Source organism: Tenrec ecaudatus, chromosome 4, assembly GCF_050624435.1.
Source record: "Tenrec ecaudatus isolate mTenEca1 chromosome 4, mTenEca1.hap1, whole genome shotgun sequence".
Classification (NCBI taxonomy): domain Eukaryota; kingdom Metazoa; phylum Chordata; class Mammalia; order Afrosoricida; family Tenrecidae; genus Tenrec; species Tenrec ecaudatus.
The window spans coordinates 197,505,321-197,529,666 of NC_134533.1; the positions used below are offsets into that span (position 1 = coordinate 197,505,321).

Genomic DNA, 24,346 nt, shown 5'->3' on the forward strand with positions numbered 1-24,346 from the left:
CCCATCTGCCCCACTTCTCTCTCACCTGGATTTATTTTTTGTCACCGAGCTTAGTACCACCTGTTATTTCTTGATCCGTCTGTGTAACAATGTTTATTCTCTGTCTGCCTTACAAGAGAATCCCCATGAAGACCGGAATCTGGGCAACTTCAAAACTCACTGCGGCGTCAATTCTGACTCTCAGCAACCCTACAGGACAGAGCAGAGCTGCCCCTGTGGGTTTCCTAGACTGTAACCGGTGTGGGAGTAGAAACCTCGTCTTTCTCCTAACAAGGCTTGGTGGTTTTGAACTACTAACCTTGCGATCAGCAGCATAACCCACTATGCTGCCAGGGCTGCTTTGGTCTGACTTGGTTCTCTCTTTCGTTACAGTCCCTGGAAGGATCCCACGCACACAATAGAGATTTGAAAAGAATTTGTTGAATAGTATTGGATGTTTGGTGGAGACGTTGTGCCTTGCTTTTTTTTTTTTTCTTTCCCTAAATCCGTTGGTGGCAATGTTATGTATGGAATAAATTGTAATCCATTTAAAGATACATTTTTGTTTACAGTTGGTTTCAGCGAGTAATTCTCCATCCTCTTCTCTAACCTGTCTGGCAGGTCGGCGGTGCGGAAGCTGGGAGCAGGCGTGTTTGAAGAGGTGTATAACTATCTCAAGGGAGCCAGGAGGCAGGGTGCCAGCGAGGCGGAGATCCGGGAGTCCCTGGAGAAAGTGGTGCCTCGGGTCAGCGACTGCTTTGAGGTCGACCAACTCCTTTACTTTGAGGCACAGTTGCTGGCCACCATGGGAGAGGGGCCCATTCTCTAGGACCTTGGCCACGCCACTGTGAAAGCCAGCAGATACTCGTGTGGACTGAACACATAGGCTGGGCTCTAATGTATGAAAAGTGGGCACAGAGCTGGGGAGGAGACGGTGCCAGAGGCCATAAGCGGCCACAACCTAGGGGTCCAGGCCGAACTAAGCTCCACAGGGTTTCTAATAGCTGGTTTTCCAGATCACCAGGCCTTTCTTCTGAGGCACCTGAGTGGTCTCCAGCTTTGTGGGCAGCTGCTGAGTATGTTGGTGTGCTCAGGGTCTCCCGGTAGAGAGCAGGAAACAAGTCTACCTAGACTTATTAGGTCGTCTTCCCGAGAGGTTTGTGGTTGGCTTCCGATAAAGCAGTGTTTCCCAAAATGGGTGATAACATACCTGTGGGATAAGGGGGTAAAAGTGGGGACCACAAAAGCAGTTACCTACACTTCATCCTGGTTTATGGGCTAAAAGAAGAAACCGTGGTGGTATAGATTACAAACTGGGCTGTAATCACAAGGTCAGCAGTTCAAAACCCACACCAACTACTCCAGAGGAAAATGAGGCTTTCTTTCTACTCCCAGGCTTAAAACCCCCCGGGGACAGTTCTACTCTATCCTATACCATCACTATGCATTGGAATTGACTCCATAGCAGTGAGGTTTTGTTTCGAATGAACCATAACGCAGAACTTTTTCATCACCAGGAGTACACCAAGTCAGGTTGTTGTTTGTTTTTTCATGAAAAGGGGGAAGTGGGCCACACAAGTCTGGGAGCCTATGATATAGAGCATTACACACACACTCCCCTGAATTCCCTCAGGGCTTCCAGCAGGGTGACAGCCGGAGAAGAGTTTGTGCTTTTCTCCCCCATTCCCAGATGGAGGAGAGAGCTCAGGGCCCGATGCCCTTGGGTCTCAAGGGTTGCAGCCAGACTGCTCGCGAGGGTCAGTCGGCCTGGCCTCTGACACCCTCATGGTCTGTGCAGGGCTCAAGCACTCCCATCTCGGGGCATCTGCTTTGGGCCCACTTGTGTCTCCTTCAGAGATTAACCAGCAAGAAGTGCATCTGTAAAGGACCTAGATCAAAACCTCACAACCTGCCCCCCGCCCCCCCCCCCCATGCATCCTGCAGTACTAAGACTGTCGACTCCTAGCAAGTATGCTCTCTGTGGGTACCAAATAAATCACCTGTTGGTCTTTTCCATTGCCCAAAGCCGTCTAATGGTCAATGTCCCTCTGACAGCAGCTGATGTTCGGATGGTGTCTTTGTGTCTCAGCTACTGCGCCAAGCACTTCATGGGATCTGGTCACCAACTTTACAGAAGTATCACGGTTTATAGCTGAGGATACAAGACAAGGTAGCCTGCTTATTCACATAACAGTAGCGGGGCAAGGTTTCAACCCAGCTGTCTACCACTCCCACACGCAGTCTTACCCAGCTTGAGCATGGGTTTTCACCCAACCGGCGATTGGACATGCCTGAGGAACTTTGTAAACGCTCACTTAAACGTAGCCCTTCCCACCTCCCTCCTTTCTCTAGGGGCCGGGGAGCAACAAGAGGATAACATGTCTTTTGTTACCGTGACCTTGAGTAATCGGAAGCATAGAAGTCACTCTTCTTTCTCCTGCTAGCTGAGGAAACTGAGGCACAGAGCGAGCCTCGTTGTCAAGGGGCAGTGTGTGCCCCTGTGGTCCTTTGCATGGCAGCTCAGTGGTTCTCAAATCCGAGCAGCATCGGAATCATTGGAGGGGAAGTTAAAACACGAGTCTCAACTTGTAGCCAGACGAGGACTGAGTAACACATAGTGGGTCCCAGGAGGAGTACCATAAAGATGAGTCGGCACAGATCCACTAGGTTTTGAGGAGCTGGGGGCTTTTGGCTTACCACTGTGGAGGTTGACTAGGGTTTAACCTTAGTCCTGCCACAGTCTCGGCCAGAGCCAGACTCCTTCAGCCAGCCCAAGGACTTTATCTCAACACAGCCACAGCTCGCCGCCACCTCTGGGCAGGGTTTAAACCCCTCCAGCCCCACGGTCAGAGATTGGGGCTCAGCTATATTGTTACTTTTGTTTTCTTCTCTCTTGACCCCTCCCAGTCTCAATGGGCTCAGTTTTTCCTTCTATTTACTTTTTCTCTGCCCTTTTCTCTCACATGCCACTGCCAACCTCTAGGCCACCCCCTTAGCCTAGGGCAGTAGTTCTCAACCTGTGGGTCTTGACCCCTGTGGGGGTCGAAAACCCTTTCACAGGGGTCACCTGATTCATAATAGTAGCAAAATTACAGTTATGAAGTAGGCAAAATTACATTTATGAAGTAGCAATGAAAATAATTTTATGGTTGGGAGTCACCACAACATGAACTGGATTAAAGGGTCGTGGCATTAGGAAGGCTGAGAACCACTGGCCTAGGGCATTTATGCCTTCCCTCCACCCAGCTGGGTGAGCTCCATCCTCTGCAGCATAACCTGCTGCTGAGTAAATCCTACCCACCTTCTTCCAGGGGAAGTCCCACCTACGTGGCTAGAGGAGCTTCTACCCATCCTCTGTGCTCCCATGTGACAGAGAGAACTCCCTCCCTTCTGCTGTAGTGTCCCACACGACCTAAGGCAGCCCAGCCAACACTCTCCAGTGCTCCACACTGCTGAGGGACCCTCTGCCCAAAATCCGTGGCAATATAGCTGACCAGGGCAATTCCACTTACCATCTGCAGTGTTGTACACCAAAGTGGTCATGCCCACCTGCCTTCTGAGGCACTCCTGTTGCAGTAGGCACACCCTCTGAGGTGCCCCAAGCTGTAGTGGACCACACTATCACGGCTTATTGTGAGATCACCCAGTGCAGCACCATCCTCTTGGGTCCACAACCACCAAACCAGCGTCCCCTGAGAGGACCATCCAACTTGCCCTCCAAAGAGTAGAATATTGGTTGACTAAGGAAAGAGTGAAGCCACAGGAGGACACAGCTGTAGGGCAATCCCATCGTAAATGAGTGGCAGGCTGTTTGAAGATGCATTCCTGCAAGTCTCCCAGAGAGCCCAGTGCTCCATGGCATCTCAGGTTCTCATCCCGATCACAGTTCAGCCCTGACAAAACTGACAGGAGGTGACCACGTCCCTCCCAGGCTTCTGAGTTCCTCTATGAGGAACTTCCATGCAAGAACCCCCTGAACACCAGCCTGCGTGTGTCAGCTGAAAGTGCCCTTGTGAATACAAAGGGACACTCCTACCGTGCTCTCCAAGGTCAGCTGCCGTGTCCTCTACACTGGACTCAAGTTCCATGAGGTGGAGGGATGCGGTGAGCTGGGACGCAGACAGGTTCTCTGAAGTTGATTCATCACATTCCTGGTGGAGGGCAATTAACAACTCATGCACCGATGTTCTTCTTAGAAAATTGGTGCTGTAAGAGCCCCAAATAAAATTATTTTTTTTAAAGTATTTGGAAATAAAATTCCTATCTAATCCTCCCTTGAGCTTGCTACAAAAAAAAGGAAAGACACTGCCTCCCCCACTGCCGTCAAGTCCGTTTCCGCAGCGTACAACCCGAAGCTATAAATCTTTACTGCAGCAGACTGCCCCGGCTTTCTCCCACAGAGCACCTGGTGAGATCAAACTATCGACCTGAGGATATCAGCCCAATGCCTAACACACTGGGCAGTCAGGTGTCTTTGCAGAATCTCAGAACGTCCCCCAGAGCCTTGAAAGCCAGTGTCTCCTTAAAGAGGGCACCTCGTTCCGGGTGACCTTCCTCAGTCTCAAAATTCAAGGTCTGGGTGGGGGTGGCTTCCAAGTCCTTGTTTTAAAGTTGCTTCGAGACTACGAAAGGTGCCCTTGGTGGAACGACGGGTTCAGCATTGGGCCGTTACCCACAATTCCGGAGGTTCAAGCCCACCAGCCACTGCGGAGGAGGAGGAGACTGTCTGTTCCCAGGAAGATTTATAGTCTCAGGAATCTAAGGAGTAGTTAGCTCTCTTCTGTCCTTGAGGATGGTACTGAATCTGAATCCACTCGATGGCAGTGGGCGGGTGAGGCACAATGTCCTAAAAGAGAACTAAATTACAACATGAAGGAATTCATATTTAAAAAATCATGATTTCAAAAGTTGAATCTCCCCAGTAGGTCCATCAGTACATCAGTCTTTCAGTGAATTACCTAGCTTCACCCCTCCCCACAAGACTCATGCGTGGCTGGGCGTGTGCAATCTTGAACGGGTACTGAATTGACTAGTTCTCCTGGGCAAACCTAAGACCTTCTTATTTAAACACAGAACGGAAAGTTCAAACTAATCGGAAGTGAAAAAGTAAAAAGATGCCAGGTCACACACTGTGGTGAAATTTTTGTGAGAAAACAGTCAAGTTATGTTTGAGAGGTCTTCTTTCTGTATCATATAATAATCACTTAAAGGGGGTAAAAAAATTGGCTCCAAATTTCAGAGGTTCGCTGATGTCAAATGGAGAACTTGAAGAACAAAGAACAGAGTGTACGGAATGTGGCTTCACGTGCTTTTCAGATCGTATTCGACAAAAAGTGTCTGACCTCTTGGTTGATTGGCCAAAGCGCTCTTGAAAGAGAACCCAGAGAACTGTAATATCTCCTCTTAGAAGAAGATGGGCTGCCTGCTCAGAGCAGCCAAAGCACAGAGAGGCCATGGGGCCGGCCCCACTAGGAGACTCGATGTCCCTCACTGACCCATGGTGCTGTGGGGGGCAACACTGGAGACAGTGTGAGGGACTGTGCCTGATCTGACCCCACCACACTGAAGCGAAACATTAAGGGTATGCAACAGAACAGCAAGGGGACAGCAACGAAGTCCCCAGGGAATACCAAGAATACACTCTGGGCCAGGGCTTGGCACCCCATCAGACTCAAGAGGAAAACACTCCTAAAGGTCAACAAACAGAACTGGACTATTTACAGGCTTTTCTCCCTTTGGGCCATTTTTGTTGCTTTGTTTTGTTCAATCTTGTTTTTTGCGCACATTATTGTCTTTGCAATTCTATCTAGATAAGATAGGTGGGATAAACAATCTGGAGGAGAAAAAAGGACTGACTATTCTGGGGGGGGGACAAAGGAGAGGAGGACAAAGGAAGTGGGTGTTGAACCTCAGGGAAAAGGGGACAAGTGATCTAAAATCGATGGCAAGGAGGGTGTAGGACGCATGGTAGGGCTTGATCAAGGGCAATGTAACCGAGAGAAATTACTGAAACCCAAATGAAGGCTGAGCATGATAGACAAGAGGAAAGTAAAAGGAAATAGAGGTTGTTCAAGCCCCCAATAAAATGATTTATAAAAAGTGGAGGCTTGATTTGATCCCAGATCTAGTTACCATTTCATGGATGGGGACCTGGGGTCCACACACATATCACAGAAGCCCAATGGTGACAGCAGCACCACGGAAGATGCCACAAGATAACAGAAAGCTGGAGTCTGGTGCGGAGTTGTTTTTAAGTGACCAGCCTCTAAAGCAATGGTCCCCTGCGTGATTCCATTTCCATGTGGGACTGCCCTTCAATATTTCAAAGCCCACACTGTCAAGAACAGACATGCCGAAATAAAAAGCCCTTCCAGGTAAGGGCTGGGAAAAAAAAGTAAGCATCTCTTACACTAACACCCCCCCCCAAATTTATGTTTTAGAGGTGACATAGAGAGCCACTTCTCTCTCTTAACTCCCATTCTATCTTCTGCATCTGTGTCTCAGAAATAAAGTTGTTTGTTGCTTCAGCTATGCAGAGCAGGGAGCACCCAGGAAGCTTAGGAAGAGCTGACATCGGACAAGCCATGGACTGGGTAGAGGAGAAGAAAGCTCTCAGAGACAGGAGTGTCTTCCCCTTCCTCCCTCTGGTCCGTCTTCATCACCTTCCTTCTTGTTTGCTTTCCCATTTTTAATCATTTCATCAGGGCTCCTACAGCCCTGATAACAATCCATACATCAATTATAACAAGAGCATTTGTACATATGTTGCCATCATCATTTTCTAAACATTTTCTTTCTATTGGAGCCCTTGGTATCAACTCCTCTTTTCTCTCTCTCTCCCCCCTCATGACCCCTTGATAAATTATAAATTATTATTCTCCTCATACCTTACACTGGCTGCTGTCTCCCTTCACCCACGTTTCTGTTGCTCATCTCCCTGGGGTGGGGGTGGGGATCCCCTTCCTTTGTTAACCTCTTCCATTTGATTAGTGCTTTCTCTTCTGCTTTATTCCACCTTTGGCAGCTCAGTGCCTTCATTCCCTGGGGGATGAAAACCCTCCAGCCCTCTGGCAAAGTCTCAGCTTCCAGTTTGCGCTTCCTTTGTTCTCTGAGCATCATTAGGCCTGTCTCACTCTTGTGAATGTGATTCATCTTTCCTTTTCCCTGCCTGGCCTCCTCTCTCCATCCTCCTCCTGGCGTGAACAAGAAAGCCTTCCCTCCACTTGCTCCTTACTTTCTTCTGTCCCTAGGAAATGCTTTCTTTCCTAAGAGATAAGAAAATTTGCTCCTTGGAGGCTTTTCTGGGTATTAATCTAGGAAGGAAGCCGCTGGTTTCGGGAAGCCTGGTTGCTGTCCATGATCAATGAGCATGTGGTCCACTGATCCACAGCATTCTCGTCACCGGGGAGCTTCGAAGAAGCACAGCCTCCCTGGAGCCTCCTTAACTGAATGCGAATCTGCCTTTGAACCTGAGCCACAGGTGTGCTGGGCGCCCTGTTGAAGTCTGAGAAGGAAGTACTACTACAGGCTGTACTGATTTGGAAGAGGGTCAAGTCAGGACCTGAGATGTCAAAGACGGTGCTGCTGAGGAAGGGTGACATCTGAAAGAGGAAGAGAGATGCTCACAATAGGCTGCATGGGGTGGGGAGGGGGCCCGTGCACAAAAGATGGCAAGAGACCTGGGGGTGCTGAGCAACCTGGTCTGTGGGGCTGAGCTGGCCAGGGAGAGGGCTCTATTTTAAGTAGGACATCAAATTCCATAAGGAAGATATAAAAGAGCCAAGTATCTGCCTGGAGCATTTCATGCCCCCATCAATATGCAAATTCTGGAACTAAGTTTCTGGGAAAGCCAGGGCCAAAGATGTAGATGCTACTAAATCTGCCAAAGCCTCTGCCCAAGATCAGACCAGGCACTTCTCTCAACCTCTTTGCTCTCTGCTAATGGAAAGGGTGGGATTAGGAAGAACAGTGAAAGTTACAACTTGAGAAATCATCGAGCTGATAAAATTCTCTGTGAGTTGAGCCAAGGATAGGTCTTTCGGTCGTACTCCCACGTTCTGAGGGGCAGCAGATTGCTAATAAAATCTCCTGCTAGTCTTAAGTTACTTCAGGTTCCCCAAAGAACCTTATTTATAGGGGTAACAGGACCTCCTCGAGTATCAGTCTCTAAAAACACCTGCCACTGAGTCACTTCTAATGCACAGTGACCAATATACATAAGGGCTCTGAGACAGGTAAATCTTTATGGGACAGACAGACACATCAGTACAGCTATATATAATTATAACATATCAGATATAAAAAAGAAAAAAAATGATTATTTTGGAGAGTAAATAAAGAAAAATCAAAGACTTCATTGTCAAATGTTAATATGGAAGCTCATAACTTTAAAAAGAAAGTCATTCAAATAGAAAGCAAATGTTTTGAGAATGCTGAGGGCAACAAATGTACAAATGTGTTTGACACAATGGATGGATGTATGGATTGTGATAAGAGTTGTATGAGCCTCCAATAAAATGACTTTTTTAAAGGCAAAGCAAGCTTCTAAAAAGACAGCAATGGCTGCTACTATGGTCCCCACAAAGATAGCACTGAAGCAAAAGACTGTGAAGCCTGTGAAGGTGTCTGCTCCCCGGGTTGGTGGAAAACAAAAGTTGGCAGATGAGACTTTCAAATAAAGATGCTACTATTAAAAAAAAATCTGTAGCAGCCATCTAAGATACAATTGTTTTTCTAAAATTAATGATGATTGTACAACTCTTCTTGATGTGATTGAACTACTAAATTGTAGGATATTTGAATTACATGGCAATAAAACTGTTTACAAAAATGATTTTAAAAAGACAAAAGGGAGAGGTGTGAGGGGCCAGGCCAATCCCAAATACTACGTGGACACCTGCCCCTCCCCTCAGAAGAATTTATTTCAAAGGACGCCACTGAATCTGCAGCTCTGGAAGAGGGACATATCTGATCAGAGCAAATGGGAACAGATGAAGGGGAAGGAGGAGAGAGTAGAAGGCAGCCTGGACCACATGGCCGGCCCCACTATGAGACACGATGTCCCTCACTGACTCATAGCCCTACAGGGGCCCACACCAGAGACACAGTGTGGGAATTGTGCCCTATCTGATCCCACCACACCGAGGCAAAACACTAAGGAGTTCAACAGAACAGCAAGGGAAGGGAGCGGCAAGGTCCCCAGATAATGCCAAAGGTGGACTTTGGGGCCAGGGCTTGCTGTCCCAACACACTGGACTGGACAACACTTCTAAAGGCCAACAAACAGCCCTTGAACTAAATCCAAGCTTTTATTTCTTGTTGAGTTTTGTTTTTTTTCTGTCATTGGTTTGTTTTGTTATATATGGTTGCTTGGTTTTGCTCTTGGTTTTTGTGCATGTTATTATCTCTGCAGGTCTGTCTAAATAAGATAGGTTGGATGAACAATCTGGAGGAGAAAATGGGACTGACAGTTCCAGGGGGACACAGGAGAAAGGGAGTTGGAGGGAAAAGTAGTGGTGTTAACAAACCCAGGGACAAGGGAACAACAAGGGATCCAAATTGGTGGTGAGGACGGTGTAGGAGGCCTGGCAGGGCATGATTAAGGGTAATGTAACCAAGAGGAATTACCGAAACCCAAATGAAGACTGAGCAAGATAGAAGGACAAGAGGAAAGTAAAAGGAAATAGATGAAAGAGCTAGGAAGCAAGGAGCATTTATAGAGGTCTAAATAAAAGCATGTACATATGTAAATATATATGAGGATGGGGAAATATATCTATGTGCATATATTTATAGGTTTAGTATTAAGGTAGCAGATGGACATTGGGCTTCCACTCAAGTACTCCCTCAATGCAAGAATACGTTGTTCTATTAAATTGGCATTCTGTGATGCTCACCTTCCTGACACAATCAATGAAGACAAAGTGGGTGCATGAACAAATGTGGTGAAGAAAGCTGATGGTGCCCGACTATTAAAAGATATAGCATTTGGGGTCTTAAAGGCTTGAAAGTAAACAAGCAGCCATCTAGCTCAGAAGCAACAAAGTCCACATGGAAAAAACACACCAACCTGTGAGATCAAGAGGTGTTGAAGGATCAGGTATCAGGCATCATCAGAACAAAAAATCATATTGTGAATGAGGAAGGGAGTGCGGAGTTGAGGTCCAAAGCCCATTTTGTAGGCCACTGGACATCCCTTAATAGAAGGGTCTCAGGGAGTAGACAAGTCAGTCAGGGTGTGATGCAGCAACCAACCATGAAACATACAACTTTGTTCTAGCTCCTAAATGCTTAACCCCCACCCTACCCCCACTATCATGATCCCAATTCTACCTTACAAATCTGGTGAGACCAGAGGATGTACACTGGTCCAGATAGAAACTGGAAACACAGGGAACTGGAAACATAGGGTGGATGATCTCTTCAGGACCCATCATGTGAGTGGCAATACTGGGAGGGTAGAGGGAAAGTGTGTTGGAAAAGGGGAAACGATAACAAGGATCTACATATAATCTCCTTCCTGGTGACGGACAACAGAAATGTGGGTGAAGGGAGATGTCGGACAGGGCAAGACATGACAAAATAATTATAAATTATCAAGGGTTCATGAGGGAGGGGAGGGGGAGGTAGGAGAAAAATGATTATGCCAGGGGCTTAGGTGGAGAGCAAATGTTTTGAGAATGATGAGGGCAATGAATGTACAAATGTGCTTTACACAATTGATGTTTGTATGGACTGTGATGAGTTTTATGAGCCCCTAATAAAATAAAAAATGAAAAAGTCATTTGGATTTTATTAAATAAAATATTACCTTGGTGGCAAAGTGATTACCCACTGCACTGATAACCACCAGGTCAATGGTTTGAAACTACCAGCTGCTCCTTGGAAGAAAGATGAGGCTTTCTACTTCCATAAACAGTTAGAGTCTTGGAAACCCAGTGAGGCAGTTCTACCCTGACCTATAAGGTCACTGTGAGTTGGCAGAGTCAAGGGCAGTGAGGGTTTTTGGGGTGGGGGGTGCTACCTTATGGAGAAAACCCCTAAAAATCAAGAGTTCCTGAATATTCAAACAAACAAAGAGTCTCAATTTCTATCAGTGGATAGAACAAGGAGTTTACACATATTGAACAAATATGAGTTTTTAAAAGTTAATGGAAAAATTAAATTAAAAGATAATGGAATGGTTCCATGAACGTTTTAAAACTCCTTCATACAAAAAACACAACACTTAGCATAATAAGGAGTCCCTCTGTCGACTCCCTCGCCCCTGTAACGAGGGCAGTAACACCTGATGGTCACTCTTCCTTTGCTTTACTTCCTGAGCAGAGACTACCGAAGCACTTGATGATGACGATCCCAGGATACAGTCTTTGGTATGGATTACGCCGCGACTGAAAAGAACAAAATTCCTCACACCTGGTCACAGAAGCGACATCATAAAGAGCAGAAAGAAGACAAAGGTGCCAGCAGTTTCACTTCACTCTGGGAGCGACTGTAAGTTGACGGAAGCCGCTGTCTAGCAATCTAACGGTATACAGCATTGGGCACATCTGCACGAGCCCTCTTCAAAGGGTTAGAGAAGAAGATGGCACTATGTGGGTTAAGGCACTCCTGATCCAAGCCGTGATATTTTGAATTGTCTCATATGTAGGAAACAGAAAGATTTCTCCTAAGTTGTCTCCCCAAACTTAGCTACTTGCTGCTCCTGGCAAATGACTATACACTTGGAGGTCAACAGAAGTAGGTCAGGGGTTATTCTCCCTAAGGGGTATCAGCCATCCAGAGCAATCAGACTATATCTTCTGTCCCACCCTAAATAGGGCCCACTCCCTTCGGAAAAGAATAGTAGTAAATTGTTTCCTTGTAGGAGAGCCCAGAAAGGTCAAGCCCACTCAGGGGTGACCAAGGTTGGCCACCATCATGAATCGAAAGTCCGCCCTTCTTGTCACATTAATACCCCTAGACCCTCCCCTTCCTATCCTGTGGGCACCCCTAGCTCATCCCCTTCTTGTTACACTTTTGCCCATTCCATATCCCCTCCTATTGCTTGTATTCCTCAGAAGGGCGGCGACGAAGCTGGAGCTCTTGGACTTCGGCCACAACATCAGAGGGATGGGTCCGCAAAGTAAGCCACCATGCTTGGCAAAGCAGAGTCCCCCAGACAATGAAGACGTCAACAGGATGAACGGACACGGTGGCCGCGACACTGGGCACCAAGACAGCAGTGATGTGAGGATGACACAGGACGAGGGTGGCTTCATTCTATTGTACACAGAGTCAACCTGAGTCAGAACTGACTCAACACTTAATACCACACAGTTCTACCTACTCAGGATATTTCAGAAAAGTGAAATCACAGCACATCTGTCCTCCTGAGGCTCCTTCCTTATAATACTGCCAGACGGCTTACCGACATTTGTGAAGACGTATCGCTCTCAGTCCTGTAGGGAAGAGAGCTGAGTGACCTGAGAAAGAAGAAATCAATCATAAGACAGGTTCAGAGCCCAGGACGTGGCTGGAAAACTGAGGAAAGGTGCTCAGTTTTCCATTGGAAACCCAGGCTCTCCCATACAGAAGTAGATGAAGACTCTTCTCAGAGTAAAGAATGGGTACCACCCAGCAATTTCCCCATTCCCCAGGTTTCTGTGCTCAGGGAAGACCCCATACGACAAGTTTCTGGGGTCAGGCACAGATCCCACACTGGCTCCACTCACTGGGGTGGCAGATGGATGGGAAAGGGTTGTATTGAGCATGTACTGCCAGCATTCCCACAGTGTCTGCTAAAGGATTAAGTACAGGGATGCTGTTTGTGTGAGAGGAGGCTGGCACCCTTGTCTGGTTCAGAGATTTTTCCAAACTCTCAAACACTTGTAAAGAAAAGACTAAACGGAATGTGAGAAGAGACTCTGAAATTTAGTCTTGACGGTAGAGAACTGGAAGTGACCAGAATCAATGATAAAGTGAAAGCGCGGAACAGAAAGTTTCAAAAGGCAGTTGAAGAAGAGGACGTGTTAGGATGAAACATGCAAAGACTCGGAGGGAGAACACGAAGTGGACGAGCATGCTGAGCATTTCTGAAGCTTAAAGCGCTGAGGAAACCTCAAGCTGAGTTGAAGCATTGAAGGTTCTCTGGACGAAATATTGAATGATGCAGGAAACACTGAGAAAATGGAAGGAATGCACAGACTCACTGAATCAAAAGGGCGTAACTGGTATTCAACCTTCTCAGGAGGAAGTATATGAGGAAGCACCGATGTTATAGGGGGATGAAGTCCACGTTTCAATGAAGGCATTAGCAATTGATCAATAACAATTGAAATCTTTCCAAAACTGCTGCAGCACTAGAAGTCCTCACTTATCTCTGCCAAAATTTTAAGAGAAAGCTCCCTGGCCAACTGACTGGATGATATCCCTGTGTGTGCCCATTCCAAAGAAAGGTGATCCAACAAAATGTAGAAATTATCCAAAAAAATATCACTAATACCACACACAGTAAACTCTTGCTGAAGGTCATTCAACCCAGTGCCGCAAGGTGTGAATGCAATATCCCGGTGTGGAGTAGGGAACCAGTGGAGAGGTCTGGGAGGCTGGTCCCAGCACCAAAAATTAAGTGGATTCCTGTCCCTCCCCTGAGAAGAATTTGTTCCAAAGGACGACATTGATTCTGCAGCTCCTGGAGAGGGACATATCTGATCAGAGCACACGGGAGCAGAGGAAGGGGGAGGAGGAGAGAGAGGAGCACAGCCTGGCCCACCAGGCCGTGAGGATGATGTTCCTGACTAGAGCAGCCAGTCCACAGAGAGAACAACATGGCTGGCCCCACTATGAGACAGGATGCCCCTCAGTGACCAAGGGCGATACAGGGGACAGCACCGGAGACACAGTGTGGGAATTGCGCCTCACCTGATCCCACCACACCGAGGCAAAGCACTGGGGGAGTGCAGCGGAACAGCAAGGGAATGGAGTAGCAAGGTCCCCAGGGAATGCTGAAAGTGGACTTTGGGGTCAGGACATGGTGCCCCAACAGACTGGACTGGAAAACACTCTTAGGGGCCAACAAACGATCCCTGAACTAACTACAAGCTTTTCTCTTGTGAACTGTTTCATTCTGTTCTTTGTCAGTGGTTTGTTGTTGTTTTGTTGTCTGGTTGTATACTGTTGCTTTGTTTTCCTCTGTCTTGTTTTCATGCATGTTAGTGTCTCCACAGGTCTGTCTAAGTAAGACAGGCTGGATGTATTATCTGGAGGAAAAACAACGGGACTGACAGTTCTGGGGGGACTTGGGATAGGAGGAGGTGGGGGGGTAAGGAAGTGGTGTTAACAAACACAGGGACAAGGGAACAACATGGGACCCAAAATGGTAGTGAGGGGGGAGTGGCAGGCCTGATAGGGAATGATCAAGAGTAAGGCTACGTAAAGAAGAGGTATAGCTGTAACCCAGGAGGGGACGGAGCATGGTAGTAGGGCAGGAGGAAAGTCAAGGGAGATGGAGGAAAGAGCTAGGAGTCAAAGGGCATTTATAGAGGTCTAGACAAAGACATGTACATATGCAAATATATATATGAGAATGGGGAAATAGATCTGTGTGTCTATAATTATAGGTTTAATATTAAGGTGGCGGAAGGACCTTGGGTCTCTGCTCAAGCACTCCCTCAATGCATGAATACTTTCTTTTATTAAATTGGCACTCTACAATGCTTACTCTCCTGACACAACTGCTGAAGCCAAAGCGGGTAAACAAGCAAATGTGGTGAAGAAAGCTGGTGGTGCCCGGCTATCAAAAGAGATAGTGACTGGGGTCTTAAAGGCTTGAAGAAAAAAAAGCAGCCATCTAGCTCAAAAGCAACAAAGCCTACATGGAAGAACACACCAGCCTGTGTGATCACGTGGTCCCGAAGGGATCAGTTATCAGGCATCAAAGAACAAAAAATCATTATCATTGGCTGCACACCTCCATGATACGATCGTTGAAGACAAATGGGTGCGTAAGCCAATGTGGAGAAGAAAGCTGATGGTGCCCGGCTATCAAAAGAGATAGTGTCTGGGGTCTTAAAGGCTTAAAGGTGAACAAGCGGCCAGCTAACTCAGAAGCAACAAAGCCCTCGTGGAAGAACCACACCAGCCTGTGCGATCACGAGGTGCCAAAGGGACCAGGTATAAGACATCATGCAACAAATATATATACCATAGTGAATGAAGGGGGATGTGCAGAGTGGAGACCCAAAGCCCATTTGTCGGCCACTGGAGATCCCCTTACAGAGGGGTTTAGGAGAGGAGATGGGTCAGTCAGGGTGCGAGGTAGTACCAATGAAGAACACAGCTTTTCCCCAGATCCTGGATGCTTCCTCCCCCCAACTACCATGATCCGAATTCTACCTTCCAGGACTGCATAGGGCAGAGGTTGTACACTGGTGCATATGGGAGCTGGAGGCACAGGGAATCCAGGGTGGATGATACCTTCAGGACCAGGGGTGTGAGGGGCGATGCTGGGAGAGTGGAGGGTGAGAGGGTTGGAAAGAGGGAACTGATTACAAGGATCCACATGTGACCTCCTCCCTGGGAAACAGACAGCAGAGAAGGGGGGAAAGGGAGACTCCGGATAGGGCAAGATATGACAAAATAACAATCTATAAATTATCTAGGGCTCATGAGGGAGGGGGAACGAGGAGGGAGAGAGGGGGGAAAAAAGAGGACCTGATGCAAAGGGCTTAAGTGGAGAGCAAATGCTTTGAAAATTATTAGGGCAAAGAATGTACGGATGTGCTTTATACAATTGATGTATGTATATGTATGGATTGTGGTAAGAGTTGTATGAGCCCCTAATAAAATGTAAAAAAAAACTTTTTAAAATCACTAATATCACACACAGTAAATTCTTGCTGAAGGTCATGCAAGGCCCATAGCAGCAGTATGCCCACAGGGACCTGCCAGACATCCAGTCAGGTTCAGAAGAGGACGTGCAGTGAGAGATGTCTCTGCTGCTGAAGGCAGGTGGAGCTTGGCTGAAAGCAGAGAACACTAGAAAGTGGTTTGTGTTTTATTGACTGTGCAGAAGCACTCAACCATGTGGATTAAAAAAAAGCTATGAATAATATCACCAAGAATGGGAACTACTGAACACTCAATTGTGCTCATGTGGAACCTGTACATGGGCCAAGGGCAGTCATCTGAACAAAACCAGGAAATACTACATGGCTTAAAATCAGAATAGGCTTTTAAAAATTAACAATGCATATACTTAACCATAAAGAAGTCTCAGAAAACCACAACAAATACCACAATCAATAGTTAAACTTTAATAGAATGTCCTTTTAAATTAAGACTACTAACTGTGTATAACAGGCAACAATATTAGAAAAACACCAACAGTTAAATTGACACTCTTAAAGCATAAAAATAGTTAAATAAATCAGGAAAGGCAGCTGTCAAGATGCATCATTTCACCATATTTAGTCAATTTGTAAACAGCGCAGATAATACAAAAAATTGAACTATATGAAGAAGTGTTCGGCATTAGGATGGGAAGACTCATGAACAACGTGTAGTATGCAGGTGACTCCACCTTGCTTGCTGAAGGGGAAGAAGGCTTGAAGCACTTGCTCATGAGGATGGAAGCCTACAGCCTTTAGGGTGGATTATAGGACCATGTACAGGAAGCCAAGTCCCTCACAACAGGACCAGGAGACATCATGATAAATGGAGAATATATGGTGATGCCAAAGATTTCACTGGACTGGTATCCGCAGTCAACGTACATGTAAACCAAGAAATTAAAGGACGTATTACTGCACTGAGCAAATCCTCTTCAACATATTTGTTAATGTCACTTTGAGGACAAAGGTGTGTCTGACGCAAGCTGTGCATAATTTAGTCACCCCATATGCATGCAAGGGCTGAACAATGAATAAGGAAGACCCAAGAATAGATTTACAGCATTGGCAAAGAATAGTGACTGTATTGGAACAAGAATGACGAACCGGTGCTGGAAGACGTGCGCCCGGATGCTCCTTAGAAGTGCGGGAGGCGCGGCTTCATCTCACCTACTTTGGGCATGTTATCAGGAAGGAACCAATGCCTGAAAAGGACTGCATGCTTGGTGAAGCAGAAGGTCATTGAAAGAGGAAGGCTGTCAACCAGACAGACGGACACACGGTTGAAATATAGACATGACTGTGAGGATGCTGCAGGACTGGACGGTGCTCCCTTGTGTGGTCCGTAGGGTTGCAATGAGCTGGAACTGACTTGTCCAGGTCACTATGACTTGGAAGTGACTGGGCAGCATCCAACAGCACATGTACAGCCGCTAATCACAAAGTTTCACCTAACTGACGAATAAAATGTGCATGTATTAAACCTTAAAAGAATAGCAAAAATGTATAAATATAACCTGGTTAAAGATCTGTACAATGACAGAGAGGGAAATGGTGAACCAATCCCAAGAAGTGCCGTGAAGCGGGTGTGGATGGCTGCTGTACAAAGAGGACGCTGAATCACACTGATGAGATGCTGCACGACCGGAGGCCTGTGGACGGATTTTTAACCACTCAACACATGATATTTGCTTTTCAGGCGTTTGGGAGGCAGAAGACATGAGCTTAGGGCCCATTTTATGTGGCTCAACAACCCTATTAGTTAGTGGAAATCTATGATAGTTCAAGGTTGGAATGGTGTCATGAACGAAATGGATCCCCGGATGGGAAAAGCATTTGCTCTCAGGGGAGGAGACCGGGTGTCACACCGGTCCTGTGTTGGGCTGTTAAGCTCACGGACAGCAGTCTAACCACCAGCCACTCTGAGGGAGAGAGAGGACGCTCTCCGCTCCTTGAAGCCCAGAATCCCAAAGGGGCTGCTCTACTCAGTCCTGCAGGGTTGCTATGGACTGGGATGGACTGGATAGCAGTGAGCAAGGAGCGCTGGTAGCACTGTTGGCTAAATGAGGGGCAGCTCACCTAAAGTTCACCCCGGCCGCTCCAAGGGAAAACAATGAGTCTATCTTCTCCCATACAGATTGATGGCCACTGAAACCCTAGACGCGGTGGCTATGGGTCAGGGTCGACTCTGTGGTAGTATGAAGATCGGATTATTAACTTAATGTTGGTGGTTGGAAACTAACTAGTGGCACCAGAGGAGAAAAGGTCCAGTAACCTGCTTCCATGGAAATTACAGCCAAGCAAACCCCACGGAGCAGGTCGACTGTGACCCAGCGGGGTCCCCAGGACTCGGACCTGACTGGACAGCAATGGGTTTGGATTTCTTTTATTAATGAGCACAATGGACAATGAATGTCTGACGTGGGTGAGAGATGGAAAGGAAAGACTAAGCAGGAGGTACTCTTGCACGCAGTCACCACCCAAACAGAGCCCACTGCCATCGAGGCCATTCCAACTCAGCGCAGCCCTGCAGGGCAGAGCAGAGCAGAGCAGAACTGCCCGGTGAGTTTCCAAGGCTGCAAATCTTTACAGGATGAAAGCCTCATCTTTCCCCTGTGGAGTGGCTAGTGGTTTTGAACTGATGATCTTGAAGTTAGAAGCTTGAATTGTACCCCGTGAATACGGCCCTTCCAGCTACAGTAGCCTAGGTGATGTATTACAGCTGTAGATGCCATAGGCCTGTGGCCTCGGTCTCATCATTTGCTAGGGAATAGGAAAAGGGTGAGACTAGGATCTGGCTTTAGTAGAGGGTGAGGATCGGGTCATGTTCTGTTTAATGGCGACCCTGACTGTAAGGGATTATATGCTACAGCTGATAGGAGAAAGAAAAGTGTTCCGAGAGTGTCCTGTCTGACCGTGCTTTGAAACCATGCGTAAGGTTTTCAGTGGCTTCTTCAGCCACAGTGGGAGACAACTCCTTCTAAGTCCTTCTTCGCTGTCTGTTCCTAGTCCGGAAACTGCTGAAACTTATTTTTCTTTGGTGGCCTGCTAGCTGACTTGAAACTTTGTACCATCTTCTAATAACTCAACCATGAGCATTTCTCATTGGCATCACAACCTGTTAACTTCATTAATAAACCCTTTCATCCGGGAGGTAGGAAAACACTCAACACAAAAGATGTAAGATGATATCACAGAGTGCACAGATGGAATGTAATAACCTGAATATTACAATGGACTGAACTCAGGAATTAAAAGACTGAGGCTACCATACTGGCTTAGAAAACACAACCTGTCTATCTACCTACAGGAGACACATCTCAATATTACAAACAAAACACAAATGGAGAATCAAATGCTGGAGAAAAATATACCAAGCAAAGAACAATACCAAGCAAAGCAGGGGTTGCAATCCTAATCTTGGATAAAATTGAACTCAAAATGCAAACCATTAAAAAGAGATTAGGAGGGACACTATATACCGTTTCCTTGAACATAAGACAGTGTCTTATATTAATGTTTGCTCCCAAAGATGTGCTAGGTCTTATTTTCAGGGGCAGTCTCATTTTTCCATGAAGAAGAATATGGTACACATTTATTTTTTATTGTTTTATTAAAGAGACCTCACACTTACTGTCTGCTCGAGCTGCGCTGCAGCCAACAGTGAGCTGGACGGCGGCAGCGCTCACTGCTACGGTCCAGAGTCCAGAGTAACAGTAGCTTTGGAGGGCCTTATTTTCGTGGAGGTCTTATTTTCGGGGGGATGCCTTATATTTCAGCGAGAGGCAAAACTATAAGTAGGTCTTATTTTCAGGGAATGTCTTACTTTCAGGGAGACAGTGTAATGCTCAAGGGAATGGTAGACAAAGAACCACTAAGCATTTAAACATATAGGCCCCAAATGAGATACCCACTAAATATGTCAACCAATCATTCCAAAAGATGAAAAAAGTAATCAAAGGCTCAACAATTATAGTAGGTGACTTCAATACAGTGTTCTCCAAGAGAGCTAGATCACAGGGGAAAAATAACAAGAGGGCTAGAGATTTAAACACTACAATTAGACCATTTGAGTTCATAGATAGTTACAGTGCTCTTCACCAAATACAAAATAAATTCACATTCTTTTCAAGTCCACATGGCACATATTCAAAGATGACCACATGCTGGGGCATAAGGTGAATCTGCATAAATTTAAGCACATTGATATCATACAGACCTCTCATTCTGACCACTGTGCCAAAAGGCTGGAAATCAACAAAAGGAAGACGGAGAAAACAAGGGTAAACAATTAGAGGCATAACTCTATTGCAAAAGGAGTGTGTACTGGCCCAGATCAGAGATGAAATTAGGAAATTTCTAGAAGCCAACAAGAATGAGAACACAACATACCAAAATTTATGGGGCACAGCAAAGGCAGTTATCAGAGGAAGTTTCATACCAATACATGAACAGATAAAAGAGAGAGACTTATGATTGATATGCTGGCACAAAATTTACAACAACTAGAGCAGAGTGAGCAGGACAATCCTACTAAAGCAAAAGAAATAATAAAAATCAATAACGATGTATAAATTACCAAGGGCATATGAGGGAGGGGGGAATGGGGAGGGGGGGGGGAAAGAGGACCTGATGCAAGGGGCTTAAGTGGAGAGCAAATGCCTTGAGAATGATTGGGGCAGGGAATGTATGGATGTGCTTTATACAATTGATGTATGTATATGTATGGATGGTGATAAGAGTTGTATGAGTCCCTAATAAAATGTAAAAAAAGAAAAGAGGAGAAAAAAATGATTAGGGCAAAGACTGTACAGATGTGCTTTATACAATTGATGTATGTATATGTATGAACTGTGAAAAGAATTGTATGAGCTCCAATAAATTGTTAAAAAAAAAGAAATAATAAAAATCAGGGCTGAGATTCAGGAGTGGGAATATGAGAAAACTATAGAAAAAATAAATGCTTCTAACAGTTGGATATCTACCTACAGAAAAATAAAGCAAGACCCTTATCTTACTTCACTCACAAGAATTAACTCATGGTGGATCACAGACCTCGAAGTAAAACCCCAAACAATTAGGGCCATCAGTGAGGGAATTGGGACTAACCTGAGAACTCTGGCTCAGGGAATATATAGTCTATCAGAAATAAGGAAGGACACAAACACAGAGGAGGCACAAATTGACAAGTGGGATATACTGAAGATAAAACACCTGTGTACATCTAAAGAATTCATCAAGAGAATAATAAGAGAGCCCATGGACTGGGAAAACATTTTTAGTAATGACACATCAGACAAAGACCTTATTACTAAAAGCACTGAAGCTTCAGCTCAGGGAGAGGGACATGTCCGACCGGAACAGAAGAGCAAATGAAGGGGGAGGGAGAGAATGGGGCACATCCTGGCCCACCAAGCCCTGAGGACGATATTCCTGCTCAGAGCAGACAATGCACAGAGAGATCATAGGGCTGGCCCCACAACAAGACATGACATCCCTCACTGACCTCTAACACTACGGTGACAAAACTGGAGACACAGTACAGGAATTGTGCCCAATCTGACCCCACCACTCGGAGGCAAAACACGAAGGCTGTGCAACAGAACAGCAAGGGCAACGAAGTCCCCCAGGGAATGCCAAAAATCAACTTTGGGGCCAGATTCAAATGGCAAACACTCCTAAAGGTCAACAAACAGACCTTGAACTATTCATAGGTTTTTATTTATTTCCTTTTTTGTCATTGTTTTTATTTTGTTTTCTTTTGTTGCTTTGTTTTGCTTTGTCTTGTTTCTTGCACATATTATTATCTCTGCATGTCTATGTAGATACGATAGGTGGGATAAACAATCTGGAGGAACAAACAATGGGACCGAGGGTTACAGGGGCACATGGGACAGGGGCAGGTGAGAGGAATGGAAGTGGATGTTAACAATCCCAGGGACAAGGGGACAAGTGATCCAAAATCGATAGCGAGGAGGGTGTAAGAGGCATGGTAGGGCTTGATCAAGGGCAATATAACCAAGAGGAATTACTGAAACCCAAATGAAAGTTGAATGTGATAGTGGGACAAGAGGAAAGTAAAAGGAAATAGAGGAAAATACTAGGAGGCAAAGGGCATTTATAGAAGTCTAAATACAGGCATGTACATATGCAATCATATTTTTATATACTGATGGGGAAATAGGTCTATGTACATAAATGTATAGGTTTAGTATTAAGGTAGCAGATGGACATTGGACCTCTGCTCAAGTACTCCCTCAATGCAAGAACACTTTGTTCTATTAAACTGGCATTCCATGATGCTCACCTTCCCCAACATGATTGCTGAAGACAAAGTAGGTGCATAAGCAAATGTGAAGAAAGCTGATAGTGCCCAGCTATCCAAAGATACAGCATCTGGTGTTTTAAAGACTTGAAGATAAACAAGCTGCCAACTAGCTGAGAAGCAACAAAGCCCACATGGAAGCAGCACACCAGCCTGTGTGACCATGAGGTGTTGATGGGATCAGGTATCAGGCAAAAACCCCAAACAAAAAATCTTATTGTGAATGAGTGGGCGTGCAGAGTGGAGACACAAAGCCCATTTGTAGGCAACTTGACATACCCTTACAGAAGGGTCCTGGGGAAGAGATGAGCCAGTCTGGGTGCAGTATAGCACCAATGAAACATACAACTTTTCTCTAGTTCTTTAAACCCCTCCCCCACTATGACCCCAATTCTACCTTACAAATCTGTCTAGACCAGTGCATGTACATGGGTACAGATAAGAGCTGTCAACACAGGAAATCCAGGATAGATAAACCCGTCAGGGCCAATATTGAGAGTAGCCATACCTGGAAGGTAGCCAATCACAATGATCTATCTATCACGCTCTCTCAGGGGGCTGGACAACAGAAAAGTGGGTGAAGGAAGACGTCAGTCAGTGTAAGACATGAAAAATAATAATTTATAAATTATCAAGGGTTAGTGGGGGAGGGAGGAGAAAAATGGGGAGCTGATACCAAGGGCTGAAGTAGAAAGAAAATGTTTTGAAAATGACGATGGCAACAAATGTACAAATGTGCTTTACACAATGGATGGATGGATGGTGATTAGAGTTGTAAAAAACCCCAATAAAATGATGAAAGGAAACAAGAAACCATCCAAATCGCTGGCACCACTCCCAGAGGTTGACTCAGGAAGTTGAGGGTGGTGGTGGTTAGGTGTCGTGGAGCCAGCTCTGATGCATAGCAGCTCTCTGTCCAACAGTACGAAGCACCCACCTGTCCTGTGCCATCCTCATAATTGTTCCCAGCGTTGAGCCCATCGCTGCACCCACTGCGACGATCCATTTTGTCAAAGGCCTTCCCCTTTTTATCGTCATTCTACTTTACCAAGCTTGGTCCCCTTCTGCAGGCCCTGACCGCTCCCCGCTGTCATGTCCGAAGTATGTGAAACAAACTCTCACTATCCTTCCTTCTAAGGAGCATGCTGGCTGTACTTCTTCCAACGAGGAGTCCTGGTGGTGGAGTGGTCACACGGTGGGCTGACAACCGCGACATGGGCAGATTGAAACCACCATCTGCTCTGAGGGGCAAAGGGGAGACTTTCCATTCCCCTTAAGAGTTATACTCTCAAGGACTCCAGGAAGATGGCCACCAGACAGGTAGCTCACGCCCGGAGCCCGAGGAGATAGGTGAGTGTGGAGAGTTGGGGGTGGACTAGGGGTATCAAATCTGTCTGTTCGATTCCCGAGAGCACTCAGAGCATCTCTCAGACACAGAGGTGGTCCCCCACCTGATCACCAGGACTCCATGCGGACACCTGTGGTCTCTGGTGTGGCGCTTGGGGCGCCCGCTCTGCTGGGACTGGTGCCACAGGGCAGCTGGTGCATGGCGGAGGCTACGCCCGCCTCAGCGCTCCGCGCAAAACCACCAGTCAGTAACCCCCACCCCGCCTCAGAGTGTCCGGGGTCTATATGTGTGCTCCAGCTGGCATACTCCCCACCCCCCGCAGATTCGGGCCCCACCCGGGCAGCCCTCACGATCCAGCGGGCCATACCTCCCTGTTTTTAGTTGGAGGTGCCCGCCAGCACCACAGCGGGGCAGAAGGCGGTCCTGCCTTCATGCTCCGCGCAAACTGCCTCACGCTAAGAAGTCTCAGCACAGAGGTGCCCTCCCCGTCACTGTGCTCCTTGCATATCCGCCAGCCAGCCCCCTCCTTGGGCCTACCTCCCCACCAACCCCCTTATACATGCCCACGCCCGTGCGTGTGTACGGACAGACACAGGCTTGCAGAGGTTCCCATCCTGTCACACTGCTTCAAGCCTGCAAGGCAGAGGACCCAAGTCTGGCAGAACTTTCTGTAGCTGTGGCATAGGAACCCAAGCCATTGGGCTTACTCACTGCATTCACCCTTCTCCGTGCTGACTCTGCCCCACCCTTTGGGCCCCAAGCGATGCATCAGCACACCAGTCTTGGGTCCCCTCCCACCTGCCCACCAGAGGAAAGTGCCCCTAG

General features: G+C 46.6%; 1 protein-coding gene and 1 long non-coding RNA gene across 2 annotated transcripts in view; one reads left to right on the top strand and one right to left on the bottom strand.

Moving 5' to 3' along the window:
• NEK11 (NIMA related kinase 11) overlaps positions 1-1,742 on the top strand; it is a 280,892-nt gene extending 279,150 nt beyond the window's left edge. Inside the window, exon 16 of the mRNA XM_075547896.1 lies at positions 601-1,742. Within this exon, the coding sequence (XP_075404011.1) occupies positions 601-808 (208 nt within the window). The 3' untranslated portion in view covers positions 809-1,742. The remainder of the gene's footprint in view (positions 1-600) is intronic.
• A 242-nt stretch (positions 1,743-1,984) lies between these two features.
• LOC142447265 (uncharacterized) overlaps positions 1,985-24,346 on the bottom strand; it is a 38,236-nt gene continuing 15,874 nt past the window's right edge. The window contains exons 2-3 of the long non-coding RNA XR_012784057.1: positions 4,016-4,825; positions 1,985-2,131 (exon numbers count right to left, since the gene is read on the bottom strand). This is a non-coding gene — a long non-coding RNA (uncharacterized LOC142447265). The remainder of the gene's footprint in view (positions 2,132-4,015; positions 4,826-24,346) is intronic.